At 39.5% G+C, this 26,556-nt stretch overlaps 1 protein-coding gene and 1 long non-coding RNA gene across 2 annotated transcripts; both read right to left on the bottom strand.

Moving 5' to 3' along the window:
- LOC147366549 (uncharacterized) lies at positions 1–26,556 on the bottom strand. The gene is made up of 2 exons (XM_086414214.1): positions 25,639–26,556; positions 1–920 (listed from the first exon to the last, which is right to left on the bottom strand). The coding sequence occupies exons 1-2, from the start codon at positions 25,798–25,800 to the stop codon at positions 477–479; spliced, it is 606 nt and encodes a 201-aa protein (XP_086270340.1). The 5' UTR covers positions 25,801–26,556; the 3' UTR covers positions 1–476.
- Positions 12,230–18,952, bottom strand: LOC147366550 (uncharacterized). Its single transcript, XR_015168860.1, has 2 exons — positions 17,778–18,952; positions 12,230–12,538 (listed from the first exon to the last, which is right to left on the bottom strand). It is a non-coding gene; the product is annotated as an uncharacterized LOC147366550 (long non-coding RNA).

Here is a 26,556-nt window from a genome sequence, read left to right as displayed (position 1 = left end):
TTTTTTTTTTTTTTCCCTTTGGCTCCATCCCTTCATTCTTTCTGGAGTTATTTCTCCACTCTTCTCCAGTAGCATATTGGGCACCTACTGACCTGGGGAGTTCCTCTTTCAGTATCCTATCATTTTGCCTTTTCATAGTGTTCATGTGGTTCTGAAGGCAAGAATACTGAAGTGGTTTGCCATTCCCTTCTCCAGTGGACCACATGCTGTCAGACCTCTCCACCATGACCCGCCTGTCTTGGGTGGCCCCACAGGGCATGGCTTAGTTTCATTGAGTTAGACGAGGCTGTGGTCCTAGTGTGATTAGATTGACTAGTTTTCTGTGATTATGGTTTCAGTGTGTCTGCCCTCTGATGCCCTCTTGCAACACCTACCATCTTACTTGGGTTTCTCTTACCTTGAGCCTGGGGTATCTCTTCACGGCTCCTCCAGCAAAGCGTAGCCGCTGCTCCTTACCTGGGACAAGGGGTATCTCCTCACTGGCGCCCTTCCTGACCTTCAACGTGGAATAGCTCCTCTAGGCCCTCCTGCGCCTGCACTGCCACCACTCCTTGGTCGTGGGGTAACTCCTCCCGGCGGCCACCCCTGACCTTCGATGCGGGGTAACTCCTCTTATCGCCAGCCCTGACCTCGGACACAGGGTAGCTCCTCTTGGCTGTTCCTGTGCTGTCGCAGCCTGGCACTCTTGGCCGCTGCCCCGACCTCGGACGCGGGGTAACTCCTCCCGGCGGCCACCCCTGACCTCCGACGCGGGGTAACTCCTCTTGTCGCCGGCCCTGACCTCGGACGCAGGGTAGCTCCTCTTGGCTGTTCCTGTGCTGTCGCAGCCTGGCACTCTCGGCCGCTGCCCCTGACCTCGGTATGGGGTAATTCCTCTTTGCCGCCACCCTTCGGGCATGGGGTCCTCCCGGCTTCTGTCCCTGAATTGACATAAAGCTTTGCATTAGTTTCAGGAGTTCAGCACAATGATTTGCTTTATATTCATACTGCAAAATGATTACCACAGTAAATCCAGTTAATGTCCATATAAATGGCTACAATTTTTCTTGTGATGAGAACTTTTAAGGTTCTCTGTTAGCGAGTTACAAATATACAATAAAGTACTGTTAACTGTACTTAGGATGAGATGGTTGGATGGCATCACTGACTCGATGAACATGAGTTTGAGGAGGCTCTGGGAGTTGGTGACAGACAGGGAAGCCTGGCGTGCTACAGTCCATGGGGTCACAAAGAGTTGGACATGACTGAGTGACTGAACTGAACTAAACTGTTAACTGTAGTCACCTTGCTATATATTACATCGCCAGTACTTATATATTGTGCAACTGGAAGTCTGTATTAATGCTTTTGACCACCTTCACCTTTTTCCCCTGCTACTGGCAACCACCAATCTTCTCTGTTTCTATGAGTTTAGATTCCACATGTAAGTGAGATTGCCCTCAGAATCTTACAGGAGAACCTCATTGTAACCCACTCTAGTGAAAAGGACACAGGAATTCTGGGCACTGAAGGTTAGCTTAGCAAAGCACTGATATGTTACAAAGCCTTAACAGCCTCAAGTGCATATTTAATATATGTTGTCAATAATAGGCCAGGCATCTCTGACAATATATTAAAAGGAAAGGGCACAGTAACACCAAAAAAAAAAAAAAAAACTTAAAAAAAAGAATTTGAAGAAAACACAACAAAATAGAAAAGCAAAAAGAATTATAACACGACAGAAAACAAATTTAAACAGAAATAGACCCAAATAGATATAGTGAACAAACTTATGGTAACCAAAGGGGAAATGGAGGGAGGGTTAAATCAGGAGTTCAAAATTAGCAGACACACTGTTGTATTTAAAATAGATAACTCATTGGAAAAGACCCTGACTCTGGGAAAGACTGAGGGCAAGAAGAGAAGAGGGTGACAGAGGATAAGATGGTTGGATGGCATCATTGACTCAATGGACATGAGTTTGAGCTAACTCAGGGAGATAATGAAGGACAAGGAAGCCTGGTTTGCAGCAGTCCATGGGGTTGCAAAGAGACAGACACGACATAGAGACTGAACAACAACAACCACCAACAAGGACCTACTTTATAGCATAAGGAACTATACTCAACATTTTGTCATAACCTATAAGGGAAAAGAATCTAAAAAAGTATACATGGTATCCGGTCCCATCACTTCATGGGAAAAGCCAAAGATGGGGAAACAGTGGAAACAGCATCAGACTTTATTTTTCTGGGCTCCAAAATCACTGCAGATGGTGACTGTAGCCATGAAATTAAAAGATGCTTACTCCTTGGAAGGAAAGTTATGACCAACCTAGATAGCATATTCAAAAGCAGAGACATTACTTTGCCAACAAAGTTTCGTCTAGTCGAGGCTATGGTTTTTCCTGTGGTCCTGTATGGATGTGAGAGTTGGACTGTGAAGAAGGCTGAGCGCCAAAGAATTGATGCTTTTGAACTGTGGTGTTGGAGAAGACTCTTGAGAGTCCCTTGGACTGCAAGGAGATCCAACCAGTCCATTCTGAAGGAGATCAGCCCTGGGATTTCTTTGGAAGGAATGATGCTAAAGCTGAAACTCCAGTACTTTGGCCACCTCATGCGAAGAGTTGACTCATTGGAAAAGACTCTGATGCTGGGAGGGATTGGGGGCAAGAGGAGAAGGGGACAACAGAGGATGAGATGGCTGGATGGCATCACTGACTCGATGGACGTGAGTCTCAGTGAACTCCGGGAGTTGGTGATGGACTGGGGGCCTGACGTGCTGCAATTCATGGAGTCGCAAATAGTCGCACACGACTGAGCAACTGATCAGATCTGATCTGATCTGATATATATATATACACACACATATATATACATATACACACACATATACATATATACATACACATATAAAACCGAATCACTTTGCTGTACACCTGAAACACTTTAAATCAACTATTTTATATATATATATATATATATATATGCACATATAATAGAAGGATTAACAAAGTTAGAATCAAACCTTTACAGAGCTTTTTAAACTTGACAAACCACTCAAAATGAAAAAAAAAAAAAAAAGAAAGAAAGGACTCAAATACTATTAATAATGCCACAGATGAAAACGAGGAGCATTACTGAATATGCTACATAAGAGGATGTTAAAAGCCAGGCTTATATTAGAGCATTTTAAAATTAAAAGTGAATTGAAAGGGACACATTCTGAGGAAAGTATGTAATATACCAAACTTACCAAAAAAAAAAAAAAAAAAGAGCTTGAAAAACCTTAATAGTCTTGATAAAGTAACTGAATTAATACACAATATCTTCCCAAATAGAGAATCTCAGTCCCAAAGGATGTTTTTGATACATCTCCCAAGATCTCCCTGTGTCTCCTTATCCAATAATTCCTTTCCTAACATTCTGATGCAGACAAGTACAAAGATACACATACTACATATTGTATGCACATGCTGTATGCTTAGAGCATGGACACCAATGTTCAGAATATACTACTCTGAAAAGCCCAAAGTTGAAACATGTATGTTCAACAATAGCATGGATTAAAACTATTCTATCAACTGAATACTGCACAGTATCAAATAAGCTATAGCATCCTGTAATGACATAAAGAAAATTCATTAATGTTGAGGAAAAGGAGATTTTTTTTTTAAGTACAGTATTTTGTTACTGAATCTATTCATACACAATTAGAGCAATCTATTTTCAGGAACGCAAACACAAAACGAGAAGGGCTCTAACAATGAGAGGTGGGGCTTCTGGAGTGTGGACACAGTCTTGTTATTTTCCAGCTCTGAGTATTGGTTTCTTGGGTTTTCACTTCAGTTATTAAACTGCATGTATTTCATTCATTTTTCCATATGTCATTGTTTACAATAAAAGAAGAAATGCTATTAAGCTCAAAGAAAGACTACTTGATGTATAAAGTGTGCTGTTTCAATTTAGAGGAATCACATTATAACCTTTCCAAAATTAAGCTATCTTTCAGAAAAGCCACCTTCTACATGAAAAGAAGTTAGTGGCATTCTGATGAATGTGTACGGCTGACAACCAAGTGAGGTCAAACATTATTGATTTCCTTTATTTTCAGTAGACCTAACCAAGGGGAAGGTGTTTGAGGGCTGTCCTCTCAAGAGCCCAATGGCAGGGAGTCTAAGAGTCACAGTTGTTCCTACCAACTCCTCAGTTCTCTTCATGAGAAGAGATTTTTTATCATCACTCTTCCCAAATTGGTGATTACATCTATACCAGGATAAATTCATGAGCTTCCCTATGTCCTTGAGCAAATATACTGATTCAAGCTGTAGATGTGAATTCTACCCTTAATCCTCAGGGATCCTGTGTGTCAGTTGAACAAACAACAAAAATACTTGACATACGATCACTCAAGGTGTAACAGCAAGTTGTATAAAAGCATGGACTTATTTGAGTGTGTGAGTTCAGTCTAATTACTAGACACTTAGTCTTATAAACTGAGGCTCAGAAGGTTTGCTAGGGTCAAGTCACATGTTCAGGGGACAAAAATAGTGATCTGGACTCTGGTCACCTGACTCTCCAACCAGCGTCATTCCCTTCAGAGAGCTGTACTTCTGGACCAAAATTTACAGATTCTAATGCTCATAACTGTCTACGTTTTTCCTTTCTGCTTTCAGACTATTGTGTATACTTTAGATTTAACCCCCTAAATCTCCATCTGAATTATTTACACATTTTGACATTTGCAGAAGGAAATGGATGAAAATGGAGTCTCTTTTTTTCCTAGGAATCTGCAAATGTCAAGTGTTATCATAAACTACTAAGAAAATCATTCCTAGTTGCTCGATATTAGATTACTACTTCCTAAATGGCCTTGACAGTTAAATATCCTGAAGATTAAACACAATCAGCCCTATTACAACTCCTGATCAGTGACTTTGAAAAAACTACATAAAAATGTGATTGAACCTTCTTAATGACATTTGTGCTATGTAAGCAAGCATACATACTGTCATTTCTATGTTTGCAAATTTTATAGAAAATAAAAGTAATAGTTTTAGCAATTGCAGTATTTCAAAACAGCCGGTGCAGCCCACCTCTCCTTTCTCTACCAAGTGGCAGAGTATGTATTAGGCATTGCTGGACAACCACCCAGGTGTTCAAATTCAGAGAAAGATTCTCAATCTCCCCATGAGTCATGCACTGAATGAAAACAGCGACATTACACACAGTGAGCAATTAGAAATTATGTCTAGGTGTAACTGGTTAAATATTGAGTAGAAATGTGAATAAAGAAGATGGAAATGCAACATGTATTTAAATTGACTAAAAAACTCACAAGAAAAGACATTTGCTCCCAGGAGTCACCCCATTCTGGAATGTGGACCTCATGAATATTAGAGTTTAATTTTCATCGAGTTTTCTCCATCCTCACTCTCTTCCCCATGCCATAAAACCACTTCTCCATAGTCCTATGCTAATTATCTGCAAAGACCTTACACTTTAGTTTAAGTTCCTTTGCGGTGACTTGAGGAACCACCTGTGATTCTGTCATTCCTTTGTAATTTTAAAGAATTTTACAATGTACCTGGTCCTCATCTTCATCAACAAGATCAGCATACCTGCATGAGATGATGAGAAAACTAAAATCTACACTACGTGTTAAAATAAAATGGATTTTAAGTGCAGCATTAAATGTATAGGGCTTTTATTATAAAATTTTGTAATCTGTGTTCAATATATAAAATTTACAAATCATGGCAAAGCTCTTTTTTAAAAAGCAGTCCTAATTCCTAATTCCATTCCCAAGAAGTAACACCACTTAGTACTCAAGTATCTCATTTCAGGTTTATGGTCGTAAAAAGTATAGAAAGAAAATAATCCCAGAACATGAACTGCTACTGCATTTTAGTCCCAGCATATCCATTTCAGTAACAGAATTTAGAGAGAGGATGAGGAGGGGGATAGGGGAGGACAGTGAGGAAGAGAGAGGAGTTGAATGAGGAGGGAAGAAGCAGGTAGGGAGCAAAAGCAAAGCACAGGTTTGGAGAGCATAAAATAAGGGTTTGGAGAGAGGCATGATGCCACTGCCATTCTAGGTCAGGATAAACCTTCCTGTAAGTAGACATCAGAGGCAAGTCCTAAATTCCTGGATGATTGAACTCCTCTGTGTCCTTGTTAGCAAATTCCTGGACTCTTTCCCCCAAAGATCATGCTTCAGAAGTTTTGAGGTAGACTCCCATAAGCCACATCTTTAAAAATGCTTCACTTGACTTCAAGTAATTAAGATGCTTTCACACATCGGAAAACATGTTTCATTGCCCTATATTGTAGCTTCCAGATCACATGTCAGTATTGAAGTTAATTTTTCATTAACCAAAATTAAACAGTAATGCACATTAATTTTAATTAAAAGAAATTTAAAGTTCAGTTCCTCAATCACATTAGACACATTTTAAATTCTCGATTATCATGTGTGGGTAGTGGTATTACATCCTGAAATATGGGATGTGACCATAACCACAGACAGTCTCCTGGACAGTGCAGGTCTGGCAGGATTGGGCTCCCTTTACCATGGCTATAGTCAAGTGACTGTAGTCAGCAATGTCAAGAGAAAGGAGCCAATATTCCGTGTTTTGAGGCTCCCTCTTATAATTCCAGCAGATAAAGTCAACCTGAGATTATCATCCTTGGGACTTTCCTGGAAATTTCTGAACATCACATATAATTGACATTGACCTGGTCAAACCAAAATATTTTTCTAATCACTTTGTCCAAAACTGACTTTGTATCAATTTTTTAACATGAAACTATAAAAAAAGAGGAGGGACTTAATAGGAATGGTTAATTTTCTTCTCAATTCTTTCAGTCCTGTATAAAAATCTTTTCCAATGAACACTTTTAAAACTCAAATGTTCAAATTGCAATAATCCTGTAACAAGTCATTGTTTGTAGTTGAGGTCAATTATATACTGCCAAGTGAAATTACTAGTGAATGAGGATTTTGAGAGATTATAGAAATAAATCAAGATATAAAATATAAATCAAATTATAAAAACCTTAAGTTAAATTTAGGGTCAGCATAACCCAAGTTAACTATATAGTTCATCTCTACCAGATTCTAAATATGTGGACCCCTAATATGACCCAATATAGGTGCAGAAAAACCATGGAAGGCGTGCATTCTTGATGAGAAGAACGGCTTATTTCTAGGGCCAGCAATGCTGCCATGTAGTGAAGCAAACACCCACCCATGAACTTATTACTTTATTAAAGCATGACATCACAACAGAGGATGAAAGGTTCATGAAAATGTTATGCAGTTTAGCACACCTAAAAACACATAAAACTCTGAACACATGAGTGCTAAAAATACCTCTCGTCATTTTTTAACTCTTCATGGTTACAGAAAAACCCATAGCCTATTGTTGTAAGTATAACTAATAACATGTACATTTGGAGGAAAAAAACATGACCTACCTTGTAAGCTAATTCAGTTTTAAAATTTCCTTCTTTTCAATAACACAGTGTCTTGACTTCTTTACTCAACTTACAATACAGTTAATATAGCCATGGGACTATCCAAAAGGATACATATTCAAGTCTCAAAATCATTTATTTGCAAATAACAACAGTTTGAAAAGTAGATAAGACAATGCAGAAAAAATAAATACTCTATATCATCACTAATATGTAGACTCTAAAAAATAAAACAAGAAAAAAAAATATATATAAACACAGAAGCAGTTCACAGATATAGAGAACAAACTAGTGATTACAGGAGGAGGGGGAGGGAGAGGGGCAAAAAATGGGGGGTAGGGAATTAAGAGATACAGACTACCATGTAAAAAATACACACACAATGAGAATATATTGTAGAGCACAGGGAAATACAGCCATTGGTTTTTTAATAACTTTAAATGAAGCATATCTATAAAAATACTGAATCACTGTTTTGTAAAGACTGGAATGCAAAAGTAGGAAGCCAAGACATACCTGGAGTAACAGGCAAATTTGTCCTTGGAGTACAGAATGAAGCAGGACAAAGGTTAATAGAGTTTTGCCGAGAGAACGCACTGGTCATAGCCAATACCCTCTTCCAACAACACAAGAGAAGAGTCTACACGTGGACATCACCAGATGGTCAATACCAAAATCAGACTGATTATATTCTTCGCAGCTGAAGATGGAGAAGCTCTATATGGTCAGCAGAAACAAGACTGGGAGCTGACTGTGGCTCAGATCATGAACTCCTTATTGCCAAATTCAGACTTAAATTGAAGAAAATGGGGGAAACCACTAGACCATTCAGGTATGACCTAAATCAAATCCCTTACAATTATACAGTGGAAGTGAAAAATAGATTCAAGGGATTAGATCTGACAGACAGAGTGGCTGAAGAACTATGGATGGAGGTTCATGACATTGTACAGGAGACAGGGATCAAGACCATCCCCAAGAAAAAGAAATGCAAAAAAGCAAAATGGCTGTCTGAGGAGGTCTTACAAATAGTTGTGAAGAGAAGTGAAAAGCAAAGGAGAAAAGGAAAGATACACCCATTGGAATGCAAAGTTCCAAAGAATAGCAAGGAGAGATAAGAAAGCCTTCCTCAGTGATTAGTGCAAAGAAAAAGGAAAACAATAGAATGGGAAAGACTAGAGATCTCTTCAAGAGTCCCTTGGACTGCAAGGAGATCCAATTAGTCCATCCTAAAGGAGATCAGTCCTGGGTGTTCATTGGAAGGACTGCTGCTGAAGCTGAAACTCCAATACTTTGGCCACCTGATGGGAAGAACTGACTCAATGGAAAAGACCCTGATGCTGGGAAAGATTGAAGGCAGGAGGAGAACGGGACTACCGAGGATGAGATGGTTGAATGGTATCACTGACTCACTGGACATGAGTTTGAGTAAACTCTAGGAGTTGGTGATGGACAGGGAGGCCTGGCATGCTCTAGTCCATGGGTCGCAAAGAATCAGACATGACTGAGCAACTGAACTGAACGTCTGAAATATAATATCATAAAAAAAAAACACCTATGCTTCAATAAAAACTATATAAGACTATTTTAAAAGTTGTCTTAAAAAAAAGCCTCATTAAAACTCTAATCAGTTTTGTTTCTATACACTAAAAATAAAACATCTGGAAAAATAAAGTATCCCATTTACAATAGCAACAAAACCAGTACAGTACCTAGAAATAAATTTAACCAAGGAATTGAAAGCTCTGTACAATAAGAACTACAAGACTCTACTGAAAGACGTCAAAGAAGACACAGCCCAATGGAGGGATATCCAGTGTTTAGGGATTAGAAGAGTTAATATCATTTAAGTATTCATACAACCACAATCCCAGTCAAAATTCCAATAGCACTTTTTACAGAAATAAACAATCCTAAAATTTATTGGAGCCATAAAAAAAACCTGAATATAGACAGCAATCATGAGAAGAAAAAAAAAGTGGATGCATCTCATTTCCTAATAGAAATACATATGAAAATGAAAGTTGCTCAGTTGTGTCCAACTCTTTGCGACCCCATGGACCATACAGTCCTAGAACTCTCCAGGCCAGAATACTGGAGTGGGTAGTCTTTCCCTCCTCCAGAGGATCTCCCCAACCCAGGGATCGAACCCAGGTCTTCCGCACTGCAGGTGGATTCTTTACCAGCTGAGCCACAGGGGAAGCCTGAGAATACTGGCATGAGTAGTCTATTCCTTCTCCAGCAGATCTTCCTGACCCAGGAATCAAACTGCGGTCTCCTGAATTGCAGGCAGATTCTTTACCAACTTAGCTATCAGGGAAGCCCATACAGACATGCATATATGTCTCTCTCTACATATACACACACATGTACTACAAAACTATAGTAACTAAGAAGTATGGCGAAAGTGAAAGTGAAGTCGCTCAGTCGTGTCCAGCTCTTAGCAACCCCATGGACTGCAGCCTACCAGGCTCCTCCATCCATAGGATTTTCCAAGCAAGAGTACTGGAGTGGGGGTGCCATTGCCTTCTCCAATGACAGTGTTAAATTAGTTAAGAAAGGATGTATTATTATTGGGTTGCTTTCCTAAGTCAATTTGTCAAAGCCCATTTTTATATCTAATCATTCTATTCAACTGATTAAAAAAGATACTTCTGAAAATTGAAAACTCAAAAGTAAAAATTTCCAATTTTGAAGTTTGCTAATAAAAATTTTCAGAAAGATTTCATAAATACCTATTAATTTCACATGTATGAATCTTATTTCCTCCATCAAATATTTGTGTTGGAATAAAAATGAAGTATGGTACAGCCATAAAAATAAACACATAGACCAATGGTATAGAAAACCCAGAATTAAACCCCTGTATATATGGCTGTGGTGTTGAAGAAGACTCTTGAGAGTCCCTTGGACTGCAAGGAGATCCAACCAGTCCATTCTGAAGGAGATCAGCCCTGGGATTTCTTTGGAAGGAATGATGCTAAAGCTGAAACTCCAGTACTTTGGCCACCTCATGCGAAGAGTTGACTCATTGGAAAAGACTCTGATGCTAGGAGGGATTGGGGGCAGGAGGAGAAGGGGACGACAGAGGATGAGATGGCTGGATGGCATCACTGACTCGATGGACGTGAGTCTGAGTGAACTCCGTGAGTTGGTGATGGACAGGGAGGCCTGGCGTGCTGTGATTCATGGGGTTGCAAAGAGTCAGACACAACTGAGCGACTGATCTGATCTGATCTGATACATGACTGACTAATATTTGATAAGAGCCAAGACATCCATTGAGGAAACGTCCCTTCAACCAATGGTGTTGGGAAAACTGGATAAACACAGGCAGAAAAATGAAATTGCACCCTGTGTTAAACTACTCACAAAAATTAATCCTAAATGAATCAAAAACTTAAGCATGAGACATGAAAATGTAAAACTCCTAGAGAAGAATCCTCAGTATCAGTCTTGGCAATGATGTTTTGGATATGACACCAAAAACACAAACCACAAAAGAAAATCCTTTAGTAGAATTACACCAAACCTTCCTCATTGCCAAAGAAGCAATCAACTAATGTAAGAGCAACTGATGGAATAAAATATTTGCAAACCTTGTATCAGGTCAAAGGTTAATATCCAAAATATATTAACTCATACAACTCAATAACAACAACAAATCCAATTTAAAATGACAGAACTAAATAGAATTTTTTCTAAAGGAGGCATTAAAGTGGCAAACAGGTACATAAAACTGCTAAACATCACTAATCGCCAAGGACAAGCAAATCTAAAGCACACTAATGCCGAGGACCAGCCCCGGCTGATCCAGGGTATTCGAAGGAGAGATGGCGTAGGCGAAGATCAGTGATAGTGATAGATAGTGATAGCAGTGATAGAATTCCAGTTGAGCTATTCCAGATCCTGAAAAATGATGCTGTGGAAAGTGCTCCACTCAATATGCAATATGCACTCAATATGCAATATGCCGGCTCCCGGCATCTCCCCCTTTTTTATTTCTTAAAACAGCCAGATGCAGCTCAGTCGCGAGCTTTTGAATGTTCTGCCAAAGAATCCTGACAATATAAGGAAGAATGATTATGAGAAGCAAAATTAGAACTAAAGATATTAGACAGAATGTTTTTTTCCAGAAATAAAGTTAGAGAAGGTGTGAAATAAGTCATTAGCTGCTCCAGCGGTGGTAAAATCCAGTCGAGAGTGTTCCAGGGTCTGTATTTGATTATGAAGTTTCCCTAAGTCCAGGCCAATGTCAGAGCTGTTCCAAACACCTGAAATATGATTTTTGATTTTTTCCCATTCATAATCTGTCTCGTTTACCTTTAAAGGTGTCACGCATATCCACCAGTAATCAGCGTGGCAAGACAGAGCCATTTTCACTTTTAAAGCCTGTAACTCAGTCCCAATATGCATTATTGCCTCTTTTAAGGCCTCTACTCTCATCTCCAATTTTCTATCTATAACTTCCTGTGTTGCTAGAGTTAAAGAAACATTTTTAGACATGGTATCAACATATTGGGCAGTATGCACTTGTTGAGTCAATGATATTGCTGCCACAGTAACAGAAGCAATTGCTGCTATTAAAGCTGATATTCCTAAAATAAGTAAGCCCACAGATCGTCGCGATCACATTAAATCTTGTAGTTGTTGTAACACAGCAAGACTATAGTTAACATATCAATAAGTGGTTACATCATAAGATAAGGTGGACGTTGTAACACTACAAAGGAGCAAACATATTGAGGGTTTAAACAAGATGAGAGCATGCATTGTTCACAAGTCACTACATTGGGTCCACCAGTGAAAGTCACATGTACATTAAGTTTTCCAGAATCATTGGTAAAGAGAAAAACATAAGGAGAGGGTAGACAAGCCAAAACAGAATAAGTAGAATTATTTTCTGGTTGGAGTTCACGCTGCAGCAGCCCCATCGGTCATGCCAGGATCTCAATGTTTATCTTGCCTCCCCTTCTGGTGGGCTTCTCTTTTGTGATCGAAGCAATGGGGGACCTGGATGTCTGGGGGTCTGCAACATGGCGAATCAGCCTGTCCCGGATGTAAATTGAACAATCTGCATCCTGTAGAAAAATACAAGCACATCCTCGACCGCTAGTTAATAATGGGTCAGGACCCTTCCATTGTCCTGAGAGGAGGTCCTTCCATTTAACTAATGGTTTTGCATTTAATTGCTCCAGGCATCAATGACGAAGCATTGCAGTAGTTCCAGCCAGATCAGTATTTAGAATATTTATTACGAAAAGAGCATGTTGCAAGATTTGATGGGGAGAACTATACTTAAACTCCCCTTCTTTTAGTTTTTGAATTTGGATTTTTAATGTTTGATGCGCTCTTTCAACAATGGCCTGTCCCTGGGGATTATAAGGGATGCCTGTATTATGTTTAATTTGAAACTTTATGCAAAATTCCTGAAAAGACTTAGAAGTGTAAGCAGGAGCATTGTCAGTTTTCAAAGGTTTTGGCAGGCTCAAATATGAAAAACAAGTAAAGAGATGTTGTATCACATCTTTAACTGCCTCTCCGGTACGAGCAGTTGCAATGAGAAAAGGTGTCTACAGTTAAAGAACAAAGGACATTTTTCCAAATGAAGAAACATGAGTTAGATCCATTTGCCAGAGTATGTTAGGTTTGAGACCGTGAGGAGTAACTCCCATAGGTAGACTATTATAAACAGTGGGGCAATATAAGCAGGAACGCACAATTTCTCAAGCAGTCTCTCTGGGAATTTGGAATTGATATCTTAAAGCAGTAGCGTATTGATGATGAAGTGAGTGAGAGGCTCTGGCCTCCTCAATCACAGTAGCCACTGTATTTTTGGTTAACAAGTCAGCCAAATCATTAAAGGCATTTTAAGGGCCGGGCAATTTGGAATGAGCCCGAATGTGTCCAATGAAAAATATTTTATTTCTTTTCCAAACTTGTTGCTGTAATTTAGTTAACAAATGAAATATGGTAGTTTTATTTTCAGACGAAAACCGCAGTTTCAATGTGTGGAAACAACCTGACAATATACTGAGAATCAGAATAAAGGTTAAATTCCTCATCTGCAAACATTGCAAAAGCCTTTATGACTGTTGTTATTTCAGCGCTTTGAGCTGAAGTTTCCTGTGTTTTTAAAGCTTTTTGGTGATTTTTAGTAACTATGGAGGCTTTACCGTTTGTTGACCCGTCAGTAAAAACTATTTGAGTATTTGGAATAGGAGATTGTTTGCATCTGACAGGAAAAATAACTGGATGTCTGGATATAAAAGTCAGCAAAACATGCGAGGGTAAATGATGCAAAAATTTTGACCAAAATAGTTTCCTATAGCAATCTGCCAATTTTCAAACATTAGAAGAGCATCAAGTTGTTCCTTATTATATGGAATTACAATTTCTGATGGCTCTTTACCAAATAATTCAATGTTCCACTTTTTTCCTTTAATATCAAAGTAGCTATCAATCCTGGATAAGAAGCCACTACCTTTTTAGTTTGAGCGGGAAGATGGACCCACTCTAGGGGGCCGTTTTGCTATAAAACCAATTTTTTGTCTGGCCACCCCAATTACACCTATGGGGGTTTTATGGCAAAGGAATTATCAAGCAGTTGTCAATTTAATTTTTAAAATTTACATTTTAACAATATAAATTTAGAGATATGTTAATTTAGGTCTAATGTTTAGTTTAGGTCTCCGTATAAATTTAAATAATAAATGTATAACCTCCTTATCTCATTTTGGTATACAGATATACCTAAATGCAAAATGTATTTACATATGGCAACAAGTATAAACTTATTGACATACAATATATATAAATCAATATGCTTGAATTAATCTTTATAATTAATATATTAATTAATATATATTACAGCAATACAACACGTACACAGCTAATACCAACCAACACAAACCAATGTACTGCAATAATACATGTCACACATACATAATATAATTATACAGCATACAGAACATATATCATCACAGCACATCAATCCATACCAATTAATATCAGCCACACACATTATATTACTGCAATATACATTTAATTATACAGTATATATATAATACATATATTGGTTTATATACAAATTAAGTAAGTATAGATCTATAAATAGAATTAGGCATACCTTTATTATGTTTTATTTATACCCATACCTAATTAGGCAAACTGTAGTTAGGCAAATATATTTATATTACGTATTTATAACAATATATAAAGTATTGTTAATTGTACCACCTGTTGATAACTAAGAAATTGAGAAAACCCTTCTCTGAGTATCTCCTATTTGAGACAGCACGTCCCTCCCCCATAGGGTAAAGGGGAGCGTAGGAACTACATACGGTTGGAAAGTTCCACAGGTATCCTCAAACTGCCAATCTAACATTTTTGAACTTTTAACTACTGTGGGGGCTTGAGGGCAAATGAAACAAAATTTGACCCCTGAAATCTATCAGGGCAACTTGCCAATTATCACTATTTCATAAAAGACTTGCAGTTGATCCTTATTGAGTGAAATTATTATATTTGCTACTTCTTTTCTAAAAAGTTCCACACTTCTTTTTTCCTCCTTTTATAATTAATTGTGCCACCAAGCTGGGATAAGATAAAACTATTTTTCTTGGGGTCACTGGTAGATGGAACCAATGGGCCTTTCTGTCACAAGCATCCTGTAGGTGTATGTTTTATGGCAAGAATAATTTAATCTCATCTTTTGGTAGTATTAATCCTAATTAACTGATCATTTAAAGTCTCATACACTTCAACAAGAGCTAACTCTGTCTCATTAGTCAACTTTCTCTTAGAACTGGAATTAGGATCAATTTTTAAGCAATCAAATAAAAACTGCAATAGTCAGTTTTAAATGAGGGCATATCCAGTTAATGTCCCCTAGTAATTTTTGGAAATCATTTAAAGTTAGTAAACAATCTCTCCACAGCTTCAAAGGGGCATTATCAGTTTTTAAAACTTTTGGCACACCTAAATATGAGAAGCAAGTAAAGAGGTGTTGCACAACAAATTTATAAGTTTCTCCAGTTATCGTTTTGTAACCTAAATCTGATCTATAGCTTTTTAGATGACAAGCAACCATCTAATCTTTGCTTGAATACTTCCAACAACAGGAAACTCACTACTCTTCAAGGTTTTAAACTCTCCCTCACCCTTTTCTCTACAGCATTCCCACCCCGCATACCAGTTTCTCTAATCTCAACTCATTTTCAGTAGTATGTGTTGGCCAGGAGCTGGATCAGTCTTTTCCAGAAATGTTAAGAGACGTCTGTTCCTGTGTCTAATAGCCCTGACATTTTATTTTCTTGAATTAAAAGATCTTTTAAAGGCCTTGGAGCTGTAATTCCCTGCACCCAAAAAGCTAGATCACTAAATCTAAATGCTCTGTGGCTCTTAGTTTGAGAAGTCAAGGTTTTTCTTGTCTGATAGTAAGGTAAAAGCAAAAACTGTGTTATTCTTTGACCTTTATTAATTTGCACAGTTTTGGTAGGCAGCGAGATCAAAACTTTAATTTCTCCAATATAATCAGAATCTACTACACCATACACCACCCAAATTCCTTGAAAAGAAAGCGAGCTACACCCTAGCACAAGTCCTACAATGCCCTCAGGCAGGGGGCCAGCCACTCCCATTGGAATCGGAGCAAGTCAGGGGTTAAAATTGTTGCTAAATCCCCTTACCTGTCGCTTTTTTCTTAGCCTGGGTGAGACCCCCCTGAGGGGGTTTTCTCCAAAGAGCGAGCTCTGCATATTGTGCACGCAGTCTGTTTTAAAATCCCCACTGTTCAAAAAACTTTTTATCTTCCTAAGGCTTAGGCAACACTTTGAGAGGCTTTGGGGGCAAAGTGGGGAACTCTTGGGCCCTGGAAGGCGCAAACGGAGGCGGCAGCAATGGCCTTAAATCAGAAAGTGGAGGATAAGTTTTTTTTTTGTTTTTTTTGTTTTTTTTTAAAGGTTTGCGCAGAGGGGGAGGGAGCTTGCCAGGGCACCTGGTCACAGCGTCTCTTACAGTCTCTCTCTTCCTCTCTTCCTGCTTTTCTCACTTTTCTCTCCCCTTTCATTTTTCGCTACCCTTCTCTTTTCTTCGTTTCTTTCCCTTTACCCTCTTTCTCTCTTTTTCTTCCCTCCTCCCTCTCTTTCTCTCTGTATCTCTTTTTATAACTTCCTTTCTTCCTTTCTCAATCTTGCTGCGTTCCCTGATTCCTTCCTTCTCTGTTCCTCTCTCCTTTTCACTCTTTAGCTTTTTCTCTATCTTTAGATCTTTCTCTATTTTCTTTTTTTTTTTACTTTTTTTTTTCTTTTTCTTTTTTAATTTTTCTCTTTTTTTTTTTTTTGCTTGGGTGAGGCCCCCCTGAGGGGGTTTTCTGCAAGGAGCAGGCTCTGTATATTGTGTATTTTTTAAAAGCTCCTTTGTTTAAAAGAAATCTTTTTTATCTTTTTCAGCTTTAGGCAATGCTCTGGGAGACTTTGGATGTAAACTGGGGAATTTTTAGGCCCTGGGAGGTGCAAAAGGAGGTGGAGTAGTCGCCTTAAATCAGAAATTGTTGGATAAATTTTTAAAGGTTTGTGTAGAGGGGAGGGGGCTCTCCAGGGCGCCCGGCCGCAGCGTCCTGTAAGCCCTCTCCTTCCTCCGGAGGTAGAGCACAGTCTCCCTCCTTTTCTTCATCAATGGCAGAAAATATGATCTGCGCAGAAGGTGGAGACCCACTACCATCCACCGCTATAGCCTCTCCCATAGACTATCCCACAGCCTCATGACGAGGGTCCAGAACATTTTTAATCATATTTATAGGATAAGTTTTTAGTTGTTTTTTACCTTCACCCAAGTATCTAAATTAACAGTAGCCTCTTTAACAGTTTAGAGATTACTTGTATAAAGAGTTGCCATTCTTAGTTTCAGTGTTACCCATGTCAGAAAATTAAGTATAATAGAAGATAAAGCTTTTAGCTTTTAAAAGATCAGGCTCTTCTTTGGCCTTTTAACTTCAGAAACCGTTTCCTCTCTCTAAGTCTAACTCTTTAACACTTTCAATACTTCCCACTCCTCTCGCCCTGTCTATCCTACAGGGGGGTCCGCGGCACCCTCGAGTGGGGTCCTAGCCGTCCCGAACCCTGGAAGAACAATAGGGCTGATGACCCAGATTGTTCCGGGGGAGGAACAGTAGGCTGATGACCCGAACTGTTCTGAGGGAGGAGCAGTAGGGCTGGTGACCCAAACTGCTCCGTGGGGGAACAAGAGGGCTGGTGACCCAGTTATTCCGAGAACGGGGAGCAATAGGGCTGATGGCCCTGATTGCTTTGGGGAGCTTACCTTCGAAAATCCCTGTCTCGGGCGCCACCTGCCGAGGACCAGCCTGGGCTGATCCAGGGTATTCGAAGGAGAGACGGCGTAGGTGAAGATCAGGAAACAACTGCTTAATTAAACGTTAATTAAGGATATAGAGAGTAATAGAATGAGGATAGCTCAGTAAAATTCAGTGAAGAAAAGAGGCTGAAATAAGGATAGCTCAGTGAGGAAATTCAGTGGAGAAAAGAGGCTGAATAATTCAGCCAGAAGGTGAGAGAAAGAACGACATGGGGAGACCAAGTTTCGGTGAACAAGGCCCGCACTTTATTTTCCAAAGTAGTTTTTATACCTTAAGTTATGCATAGAGGATAATGGGGGAAGGGGTAGAGTCAGGCAGCAAGCCAGGCTTTCTTCCTGCAAACTTATCATATGCAAAAGCTTAGGTGATTTGCATCATCTTCTGGCCCGGAGGCCTGTTAACATTTTAAGACCCTTTCTTCAGAAAACTTATTTTTCTCTAAAGGTGATTGGTCAGGAGCCACCCTCCAAAAGCATTAGATAAAGTTGCATTCCTACAGAGCAAAGGTGTGGTGGGCTACAACAAGAAAAAGAATTAACTCAAGGGTCCCAGGTTACAAACATTAAAGCTACTACTTACACCAATTATATTAATCAATACACTGCCAGGGACACAGCAGGTAAGGGATATGGAGACTTAGCAGCAAACATTGGCCCAACAAGTGAAAATCCCTTCACCAATACAATTTCTAATCAATCTTTTAACTACTCAAAGGAATCTGTATTTAGACAGTTTAGAACATCTCCTGCCTCTCACAGTTGGGAGGCTCTGAACAATCACATGTGGCCGGAAAAACCTATTCAGGCAGGCTAGAGGATTTCCAAAGGAGTTTGCAGGTTAAACACTGTCACACCCAGGAATTATTAACTGGAGCTGTAAGCTAACTCTTTTTTCAGAGAGGTAGTGGGGGACAGCCCCCCGTAAAGTCAGAGGTGTAGGTGAAAGCACAAAGCAAAAAGTAGGCAGACTCTGATTTTGGGGGTATATGCTCGAGAATTTCCAGGGGGACTCCTGAAGCTCGATCCCGCCTTTGCATATGCCGAGCCTCCTTCCTCATGACCTTTGTCATGGGCGGAGTTCCTCACGCTGGCTACCGGCAGTGATAGAATTCCAGTTGAGCTATTCCAGATCCTGAAAGATGATGCTGTGGAAAGTGCTGCACTCAATATGCAATATGCACTCAATATGCAATATGCCAGCTCCCGGCACACTAAGGTCTCATCTCTCATCTCTAAGAAAGCACGTCATCAAGAAGATGAAAGACGATAAATACTGGCAAGGATGCTGATGGGGGATGGTGGGGTGGGGAGGGAACACTTTTGCATTGTTAGTAGGACTGTAAACTGGCCCAACCACTATGGAAACATTACAGAGATGCCTTAAAAAATTCAAAAGAGAACTATCAGCAAAAGATCCAGCAATCCCATCTCTAGGAATGTATCCAAAGGAAATTAAAAGAGAACACTGAAGAGATATCTGCATCTCCATGTTCACTGCAGCATTATTTACAATAGTCACAACACGGAAACAACCTAAGTGCCCATCAACGGATGAATAAAGAAAACGTGAGATTACACACACACACACACACACACACACACAATGTACTTCTAATCAGCCATGAGGGAAAAAAAATCCTCCCATTTGTAATAACATAGATGGAACTTGAAATCATTATGTTAAACAACTCAGACAGGGAAAGACAAATAGTGTAGATAACCCTTATGTGTGGAATCTAAAAAGCACCAAACTCAAATGGAGAGTGGAATGGTGGTTACCAGAAGCTGAGGAATGGAGGAATAGGGGAGCTGAGTTTATGCACACAAAGTTGCAATTAGTAGGTCAGTCAGTTTAGTCACTCAGTCATGTCCGACTCTTTGCAACCCCATGGGCTGCAGCATGCCAAGCTTCCCTGTCCATCAACAACTCCCGGAGCTTGCTCAGACTCGTGTCCATTGAGCCAGTGATGCCATCTAACCATCTCATCCTCAGTCGTCCCCTTCTCCTGCCTTCAATCTTTACCAGCATCTGGGTCTTTTCCAGCAGTCAGTTCTTTCCATCAGGTGGCCAAAATATTGGAGTTTCAGTTTCAGCATCACTCCTTCCAAAGAATATTCAGGACTTATTTCCTTGAGGACTGACTGGTTTGATCTCCTTGCAGTCCAAGGAACTCTCAAGAGTTTTTCCAATACCACAGTTCAGAAGCATCAATTCTGTGGCACTCAGCTTTCCCTATGGTCCAGCTCTCACATCCATACATAACTACTTAAAAAACCATAGCTTTGACTAGACAGGCCTTTGTTGGCAAAGTAATGTCTCTGCTTTTTAATATGCTGTCTAGGTTGGTCATAACTTTTCTTCCAAGGAGCAAGCGTCTTTTAATTTCATGGCTGCAGTCACCATCTGCAGTGACTTTGGAGCCCGAGAAAATAAAGTCTGTCACTGTTTTCATTGTTTCCTCATCTATTTGCCATGAAGTGATGAGACCAGAAGCCATGATCTTAGTTGTTTGAATATTGAGTTTTAAGCCAGCTTTTTCACTCTCCTCTTTTACTTTCATCAAGAGGCTCTTTAGTTCCTCTTCACTTTCTGCTATAAGGGTGGTGTCATCTGCCTATCTGATGTTATTGATATTTCTCCCAGCAATCTTGATTTCAGCTTGTGCTTCATCCAGCCCAGCATTTCTCATGATGTACTCTGCATATAAGCAGGTAAGTCTTGGCAATTTAATACACAGTAGAATGAAATGGCACCCTACTGCAGTACTCTTGCCTGGAAAATCCCATGGATGGAAGAGCCTGGTAGGCTACAGTCTGTGGGGTAGCAAAGAGTCGGACATGACTGAGTGACTTCACCTTACCTTACCTTACAATGACTACACACAACATAACTGTATTATAAATGTTCAACTTGCTTAGAGAATAGATCCTAACTGTTCCCATGACTAGAAGAAAGGATAATTATGTGACTTGATTAGAAGGGTTAGCTAATGCTACTGTGGCGATCATACTGCAACATAAATTATCAAATCATATGTTGCATACCTTAAACTTATACATGTTACATGTCAATTATATCCAAATAAACACATACACACAGTTCTCTTTGTAGCAAGCAGCTATTACTTTTGTGAACATCTTTATTACAAGTGCTTGTAAAATTTTATCTAAATGCATTATCTAATAAATACACACCTAAAATAAAGAGATAAGAATAAACAACTGGCCAGTTCATTTCTGGGATAATTGGGGAAAATGTTCAATTGACAGAGACAGTTGTGCTTCACTATAAGATAACTACTGTGTTAATACTTTCAAATGCCCATAGAAACTATTCTGAAGGAAAGGGTAACTGCTAGTAAAAGTTTGCTGTTTAGAATAAATTTCTTTTTTAGTTTAAAGAGTATTTTTTAAGTAAATTACCATTTAGTTGTTTGATCTCTTACAAATAATAATTTACAATTTTTAGAAAGAAATTTTCATATGATCTGAGCCACTTTTAATGCAAACTTTCATCCTCATACAAATTAACATCACAAGATATAAATCCACAGAAAAGAGGATTTATCATGAAAATTCACTAGCATTGCCACTCTGCAGAAATAACAAATTCTGTTATAATTGAGGTCATAGTGCTCTCTTAATTCAAATTTAAAAGTAGCTGATGAGCAGGCAACATGAAATAAACTATAACCAAAACCATCAAATGAATGTTTCATGAATTTCTCTCAGTAAAAATAATTTAAGCATAAAGAATCACTTTGTAAGTTATCATATTGTCCAAAATGAAAGTGTTAGTCTCTCAGTCATGTTCTATTCTTTGCAACCTAGTGCATTGTTGCCCTAGGCTCCTCTGTCCATGAGATTTTTCCAGGCAAGAAAATGGAGTGGGTTGCCATTCCCTTCTCCAGGGGATCTTCTCAACCCAGGGACTGAACCCAATATTGTCCAAACATATACTTTATTATTTGGCATATTTTATCTCAAGTTTCCCTTCATAAAAGAATGATAAAAATAAATAAAATCATAAAGTGAAAGTGAAGTCGCTCAGCCGTGTCCGACTCTTTGCAACAAACCTCAATTAAATAGTTGTGAGACCAGCAGGGGGAGTTCTCACTCCCTGTAACACAGCAGAACCCAAGAGGAAGGGAAAAATGACTCCTCTTCTTTCCTGGCAAGGACTCAGCCCTGAAAAGCCATGGACTCTCTTTACTATGGCCCTTTCGACTCCCTCTTCCTCCCTATAAAAGTTCTCCTTCCCTCTGCTGTGGGGAGACTTGCATGGAGCTCACCATAGTTGCAGATCCCCAAACTCCAGTTCTCTGCTGATCCTGAATAAACCCATCAGTCAACACCTCTCATGGTTCACCGTTTAAGTGATACCTTCCTAATAAAACCACAGGTGCCTTAAAAGCAAGACTTGGGGAGGTTGTTCCTGGCAGCTAAGGCAAAGTTGAGAGGTGGGTAGTGTAAACTTGAGGGTGCCCTGGGCATGAGACCAGCAGCCACTGTGCAAGTCCAGCTGCCTGTGTGTTGTGGGCATGATGGGTCCTGACGAGTTTCTGTGTTCCCCAGGCTTCCAGAGCATCTGAGAGCTGTCCACCACCCTGACAACCAGCTTATTTCCTGCTTCATCAGTCAAACTTTCTACTATTGGCAAAGAACTCTGATAAGGTAGAAATAATGACAGAACAAAAATGCAGCCTTTCCAGTTACCAGTCATTTAATAGTGTGAATCAGGAGTTTAACTCCAAGAGGCTGTTCTAAAGTTTGGGCTATGGTAAGCTGGGGTAATCATAGACTGATTTTACTCATGGTGTTCTTGAAAACAAACATCCATCAAACATTCTCAGTGGAACAGAAAAAAAAAAATCATATTTTCACATTATAAATCATTATTTTTCAGGTGAAGATGCTGAATTATTTAACATCAGTTTACTTAAAGAGTTACTGAATATGAAATTTCAACCACTATTTTTTCACGCATGACATAGAAATACTGTCACTTGGAAGTCTAATAAACTTAATTTATCTTTTCAAAGAACTGCAGTCTCAAAAAATGAGAACACCATTAAGGATTACTTTTTTATATGGAAACAGCCATTATAAGGTTATTTTCAATCTAAAAGTTCTAAAATTGCAAGAAACCAATGAAAACCTTCTGGATCAGCATGGGAAAATGCATTCCAGAATTTTTGCATGCAGTTACAGAAGACTTAGTAGGAAAGGGAGCGTGCATGAGGTTAGTCATGTGATCTAGGCATAAATTCTCCAAAAGAAGAGGGGTAAGCATGTGGCAGCCAGCTCGCCAACTCTGGTATAACAAAACCCTTACTTGATGTAGACAGTCTCACCCAGGTTCTCTCTAAGTAACATGCAATGAATGAAAACTAAAATAAGGCCCACACCACCCATGGTAGAAGCCAGAGATTGGCACAGAATTGGCTTGAAATGAAAGAAAAATACAGAATGCATTTACCTGACTACAGTGCTTCTCTAGGGTTTGCACAATACAGACTAGAATTAAAGATGTGAAAGTTGAACCATAAAGAAGGCTGAGCACCAAAGAATTGATGCTTTTGAACCGTGGTGCTGAAGAAGACTCTTGAGAGTCCCTTGGACAACAAAGAGACCAAACCAGTCAATCCTAAGGGAAATCAACTGTGAATATTCATTGGAAGGACTGATGATGAAGCTCCAATACTTTGACCACCTAATGTGGACAACCAACTCATTGGAAAAGACCCTGATGCTGGGAAAGATTGAAGACAGGAGGAGAAGGGGACGACAGAGGATGAGATGGTTGGATGGCATCACCAACTCAATGGGCATGAGTCTGAGCAAGCTCTGGGAGATGGTGAATGACTGGGAAGTCTGGCATGTTGCAGACCATGGGGTTGCAAAGAGTGGGATGAGACTGAACAAGAACAACAAAGAATTAGAGACCTAAACCACATTGGAGCCATTTACGTGTTATTTATATCCATTGCCTTGTGCTTAAACATTGCTTAAATCTATTTACTTTGCATTCTACATGTGATTTCAGAGTTCAAACAACTCCTAAATAAGGAAATCCCTTTGGATATTAGTTAAGAGAAACATGTATATGGAATCTAGAAAAATGGTACAGATGAAACTATTTGCAGGGCAAGAATTTCTGTAATGTAGGAAACATTTCTGAAATTTCAAAAGAAGATACAACTTTTCTGATTCATGACTTCTTTGAATTTTGCGAGTTTTTTTTAACTTTCTTTCACTTTTAATATTAATAAAGGATGTTTGGATTTGTAGGATAGACTCTTAAAATATATTACCTATACTAAAACATCCAAAGTAATGTACAGATCAAGGATAAATATAATATTTAAAATTAGACACTGAAGAGCCTCATTTATAGCAATATAAGATTTAATTTCATGAAAATAAATGTGTGGGATTGAATTATGCAAAGCATGAAAGTTTGCATGAGACGGTAATACAGTGAAGACATCAGGAAATGTGTGAAGACAGCTCCAAAGAGGGAGTGTAGTACCTGAAGTGGCTCTAGCCTTTCTAGGCATTTTCCAACTCCCAGTGAACTTTCAAAATAGATTTTCTGATACCCCATGACTCAAGGACAGAAAAGTAAACACAGCATTACCACCCATTTTGCAAGAGTCTATAAGAGGATAATCGTCATGGTGGAAGGGATAATTACCATTAAATCTGCACCCCCCCCCCACAGAAGTCTATAATAAACTGTAATTTTATAATAAAGCATGAAACCAAGCTTAATCCTCAATGGAAGGGGGAAACTTCCCCCAAGAATGTGAAACCACTAGCCACCCAACCCATGGGTTTTCAGCTTAATTCATTCCTGAGTTAGATTAAAAAGAAGTTTAAGAATTATGTTCCAAGCATTTTTGGATTGGGGATATTCATACTTCCTCAGTGAACCCACCTTTGCCTCAATTTTCAAAGCATTTCCACAGATCCAAGAAAACTACATCCCTTATTTCCAAAATTGATTAAATGTAAAGCTGTGATGGTAATTTTTATGTGTCGCCTTGACCAGAGGATGCCCAGATCTGTGGTCAAGCTGTGTTCTGGTGTGTCTGTGAGTGGTGTGCTGGATGAGACTGAATGGGTGCCCAGAGGGAAGTAGGTTGTCCTCATCCATATGGATGGGCCTCTTCCAGTCAGCTGAAGGCCTGAACAAAACAAAAAGGTGGACCCTTCCACCAGTAACAAGCAATTCCTCCTGCCTGAGAGCTTGATCTCGTCACTGATCTTCTCCTGCATCCAGACTAGAATTGGAACTTCAGCCTCCTTGGGTCCCCAGCCTGCTGGCTTTCAAACTGGAACATATACCATTGTTCCAGACTGAACCACACTATAAGCTCTCTTCCCAGGTCTCCAGCCTGACAACTGAAGACTTAAAAATCAAGCAAAATGGAGACCAGATGTGAAATTTCCTAAGCAGATAAGCCAGGGTAGTCTACTAGCAAAATTTAACTTAGATTATTATGCAAAACAAGCAAAACTTCAAGTGACAATAACAGCTGACTTCCTGAAAAGACTTTCTGACCAACTACAAAATTTCTCCCAACCAACATACAAAGTTCAAAATAGAATGAGAAAAAGAAATAATTAACAACTTCAAACAATGAAGGAAGTGAACAAAAATAAACATGATAAAGATGACATGAAGGCAAAATATAAACTAAATAGGAGTTAATCAGTATCTGTTAGAAATTGAGAGTAAATGAACTGATTTTCAATTTCCAAAACAAGGACAAATGCTGAACAGATTGTAAAAGCAACAAACCTTGAATCCATAAGCAGGGGGTGATACCAGGGAAGCCCCCCAAGACTGGAGAGGCAGACGGTGGATCATGGGGAGCCATGTCTGCCCTGAACAGAAATTACTGCAGAAACCAGGCCAGAAAGGAAAGCCCGAAACCCACAGATAAAGCGCTGGAGGCTGCATGTGGACAAGCCTGAGGGATAAAAACTCCACAGGAAACAGTCCTGGGAGCCCCCACAGTCTTTCCCAGCAAATACTGCAGGAAAACTTCCTCTTGCTTCTAGCAGGGGCAGGAGCAAAGAAAGCATCTTGGAAGATAGCAGAGCGCTCTTCCTCTTAATAGGATGAGCCCTCAGGTGAAGCTAGTTGACCTGAACCTACTCAGGTGAGGGCAACACAGAACCTAACTGACCTGCGTGCACGCGCAATCGCTCAGCTGTGTCTGACTCTCTGCAGCCCCATGGACAGTAGCCCGCCAGGCTCCTCAGTCCATGAGGATTCTCCAGGTGAGAATAGTGGTTGGAGCGGTTTGCCATTTTCTCCTCTAGGGGATCTTCCTGACCCAGGGATCGAATCTCCGTCTCCTGCATTGGCAGAAGGGCTCTTTACCGTCTGAGCCACCCAGGAAGCCCTAACCTGAGGAGAGGGCCACTCCAGCCATCCTTTCAGACACCAACCACAATTCAGGAATTTCAGAGGATAACAAGTGAGGACAAATGTGCCCCAAACCAAGAATTATCATTTTCAAATGATAGAAAATCAAAGATAAAGAAAAAATCCTGAAAGAAGTTAGAGGGGGAAAGGGGGAAACACCTTAACTTTAGAATAACAAAAATAAGAACTATACAGCTACTCGGAAACCATGCAAGTGAGGAAAGAGTGGGGGGAAAATGCTTAAACTGCTGGAAAAAAGAAATAAAACTAATCCAGAAAACCGTA

This window comes from Bos grunniens, chromosome 8 (genome assembly GCF_055505025.1).
Source record: "Bos grunniens cultivar Pamir isolate PY7600 chromosome 8, Bosgru_T2T1.0, whole genome shotgun sequence".
Taxonomy (NCBI): domain Eukaryota; kingdom Metazoa; phylum Chordata; class Mammalia; order Artiodactyla; family Bovidae; genus Bos; species Bos grunniens.
The sequence above is the reverse complement of the archived record's forward strand: the minus strand, read 5'-3'. Positions and strand labels throughout refer to the sequence as shown.

What these genes read in the sequence shown, in the direction of transcription:
- LOC147366549 (XM_086414214.1), bottom strand. Translation starts at nt 25,800, where the DNA reads ATGCAGCCTCCAGCGCTTTATCTGTGGGTTTCGGGCTTTCCTTTCTGG. An exon ending in CCCCTGCTTATGGATTCAAG is followed by an intron (nt 921 to 25,638) that starts GTTTGTTGCTTT and finishes ATGTCAATTCAG; the next exon opens with GGACAGAAGCCGGGAGGACC.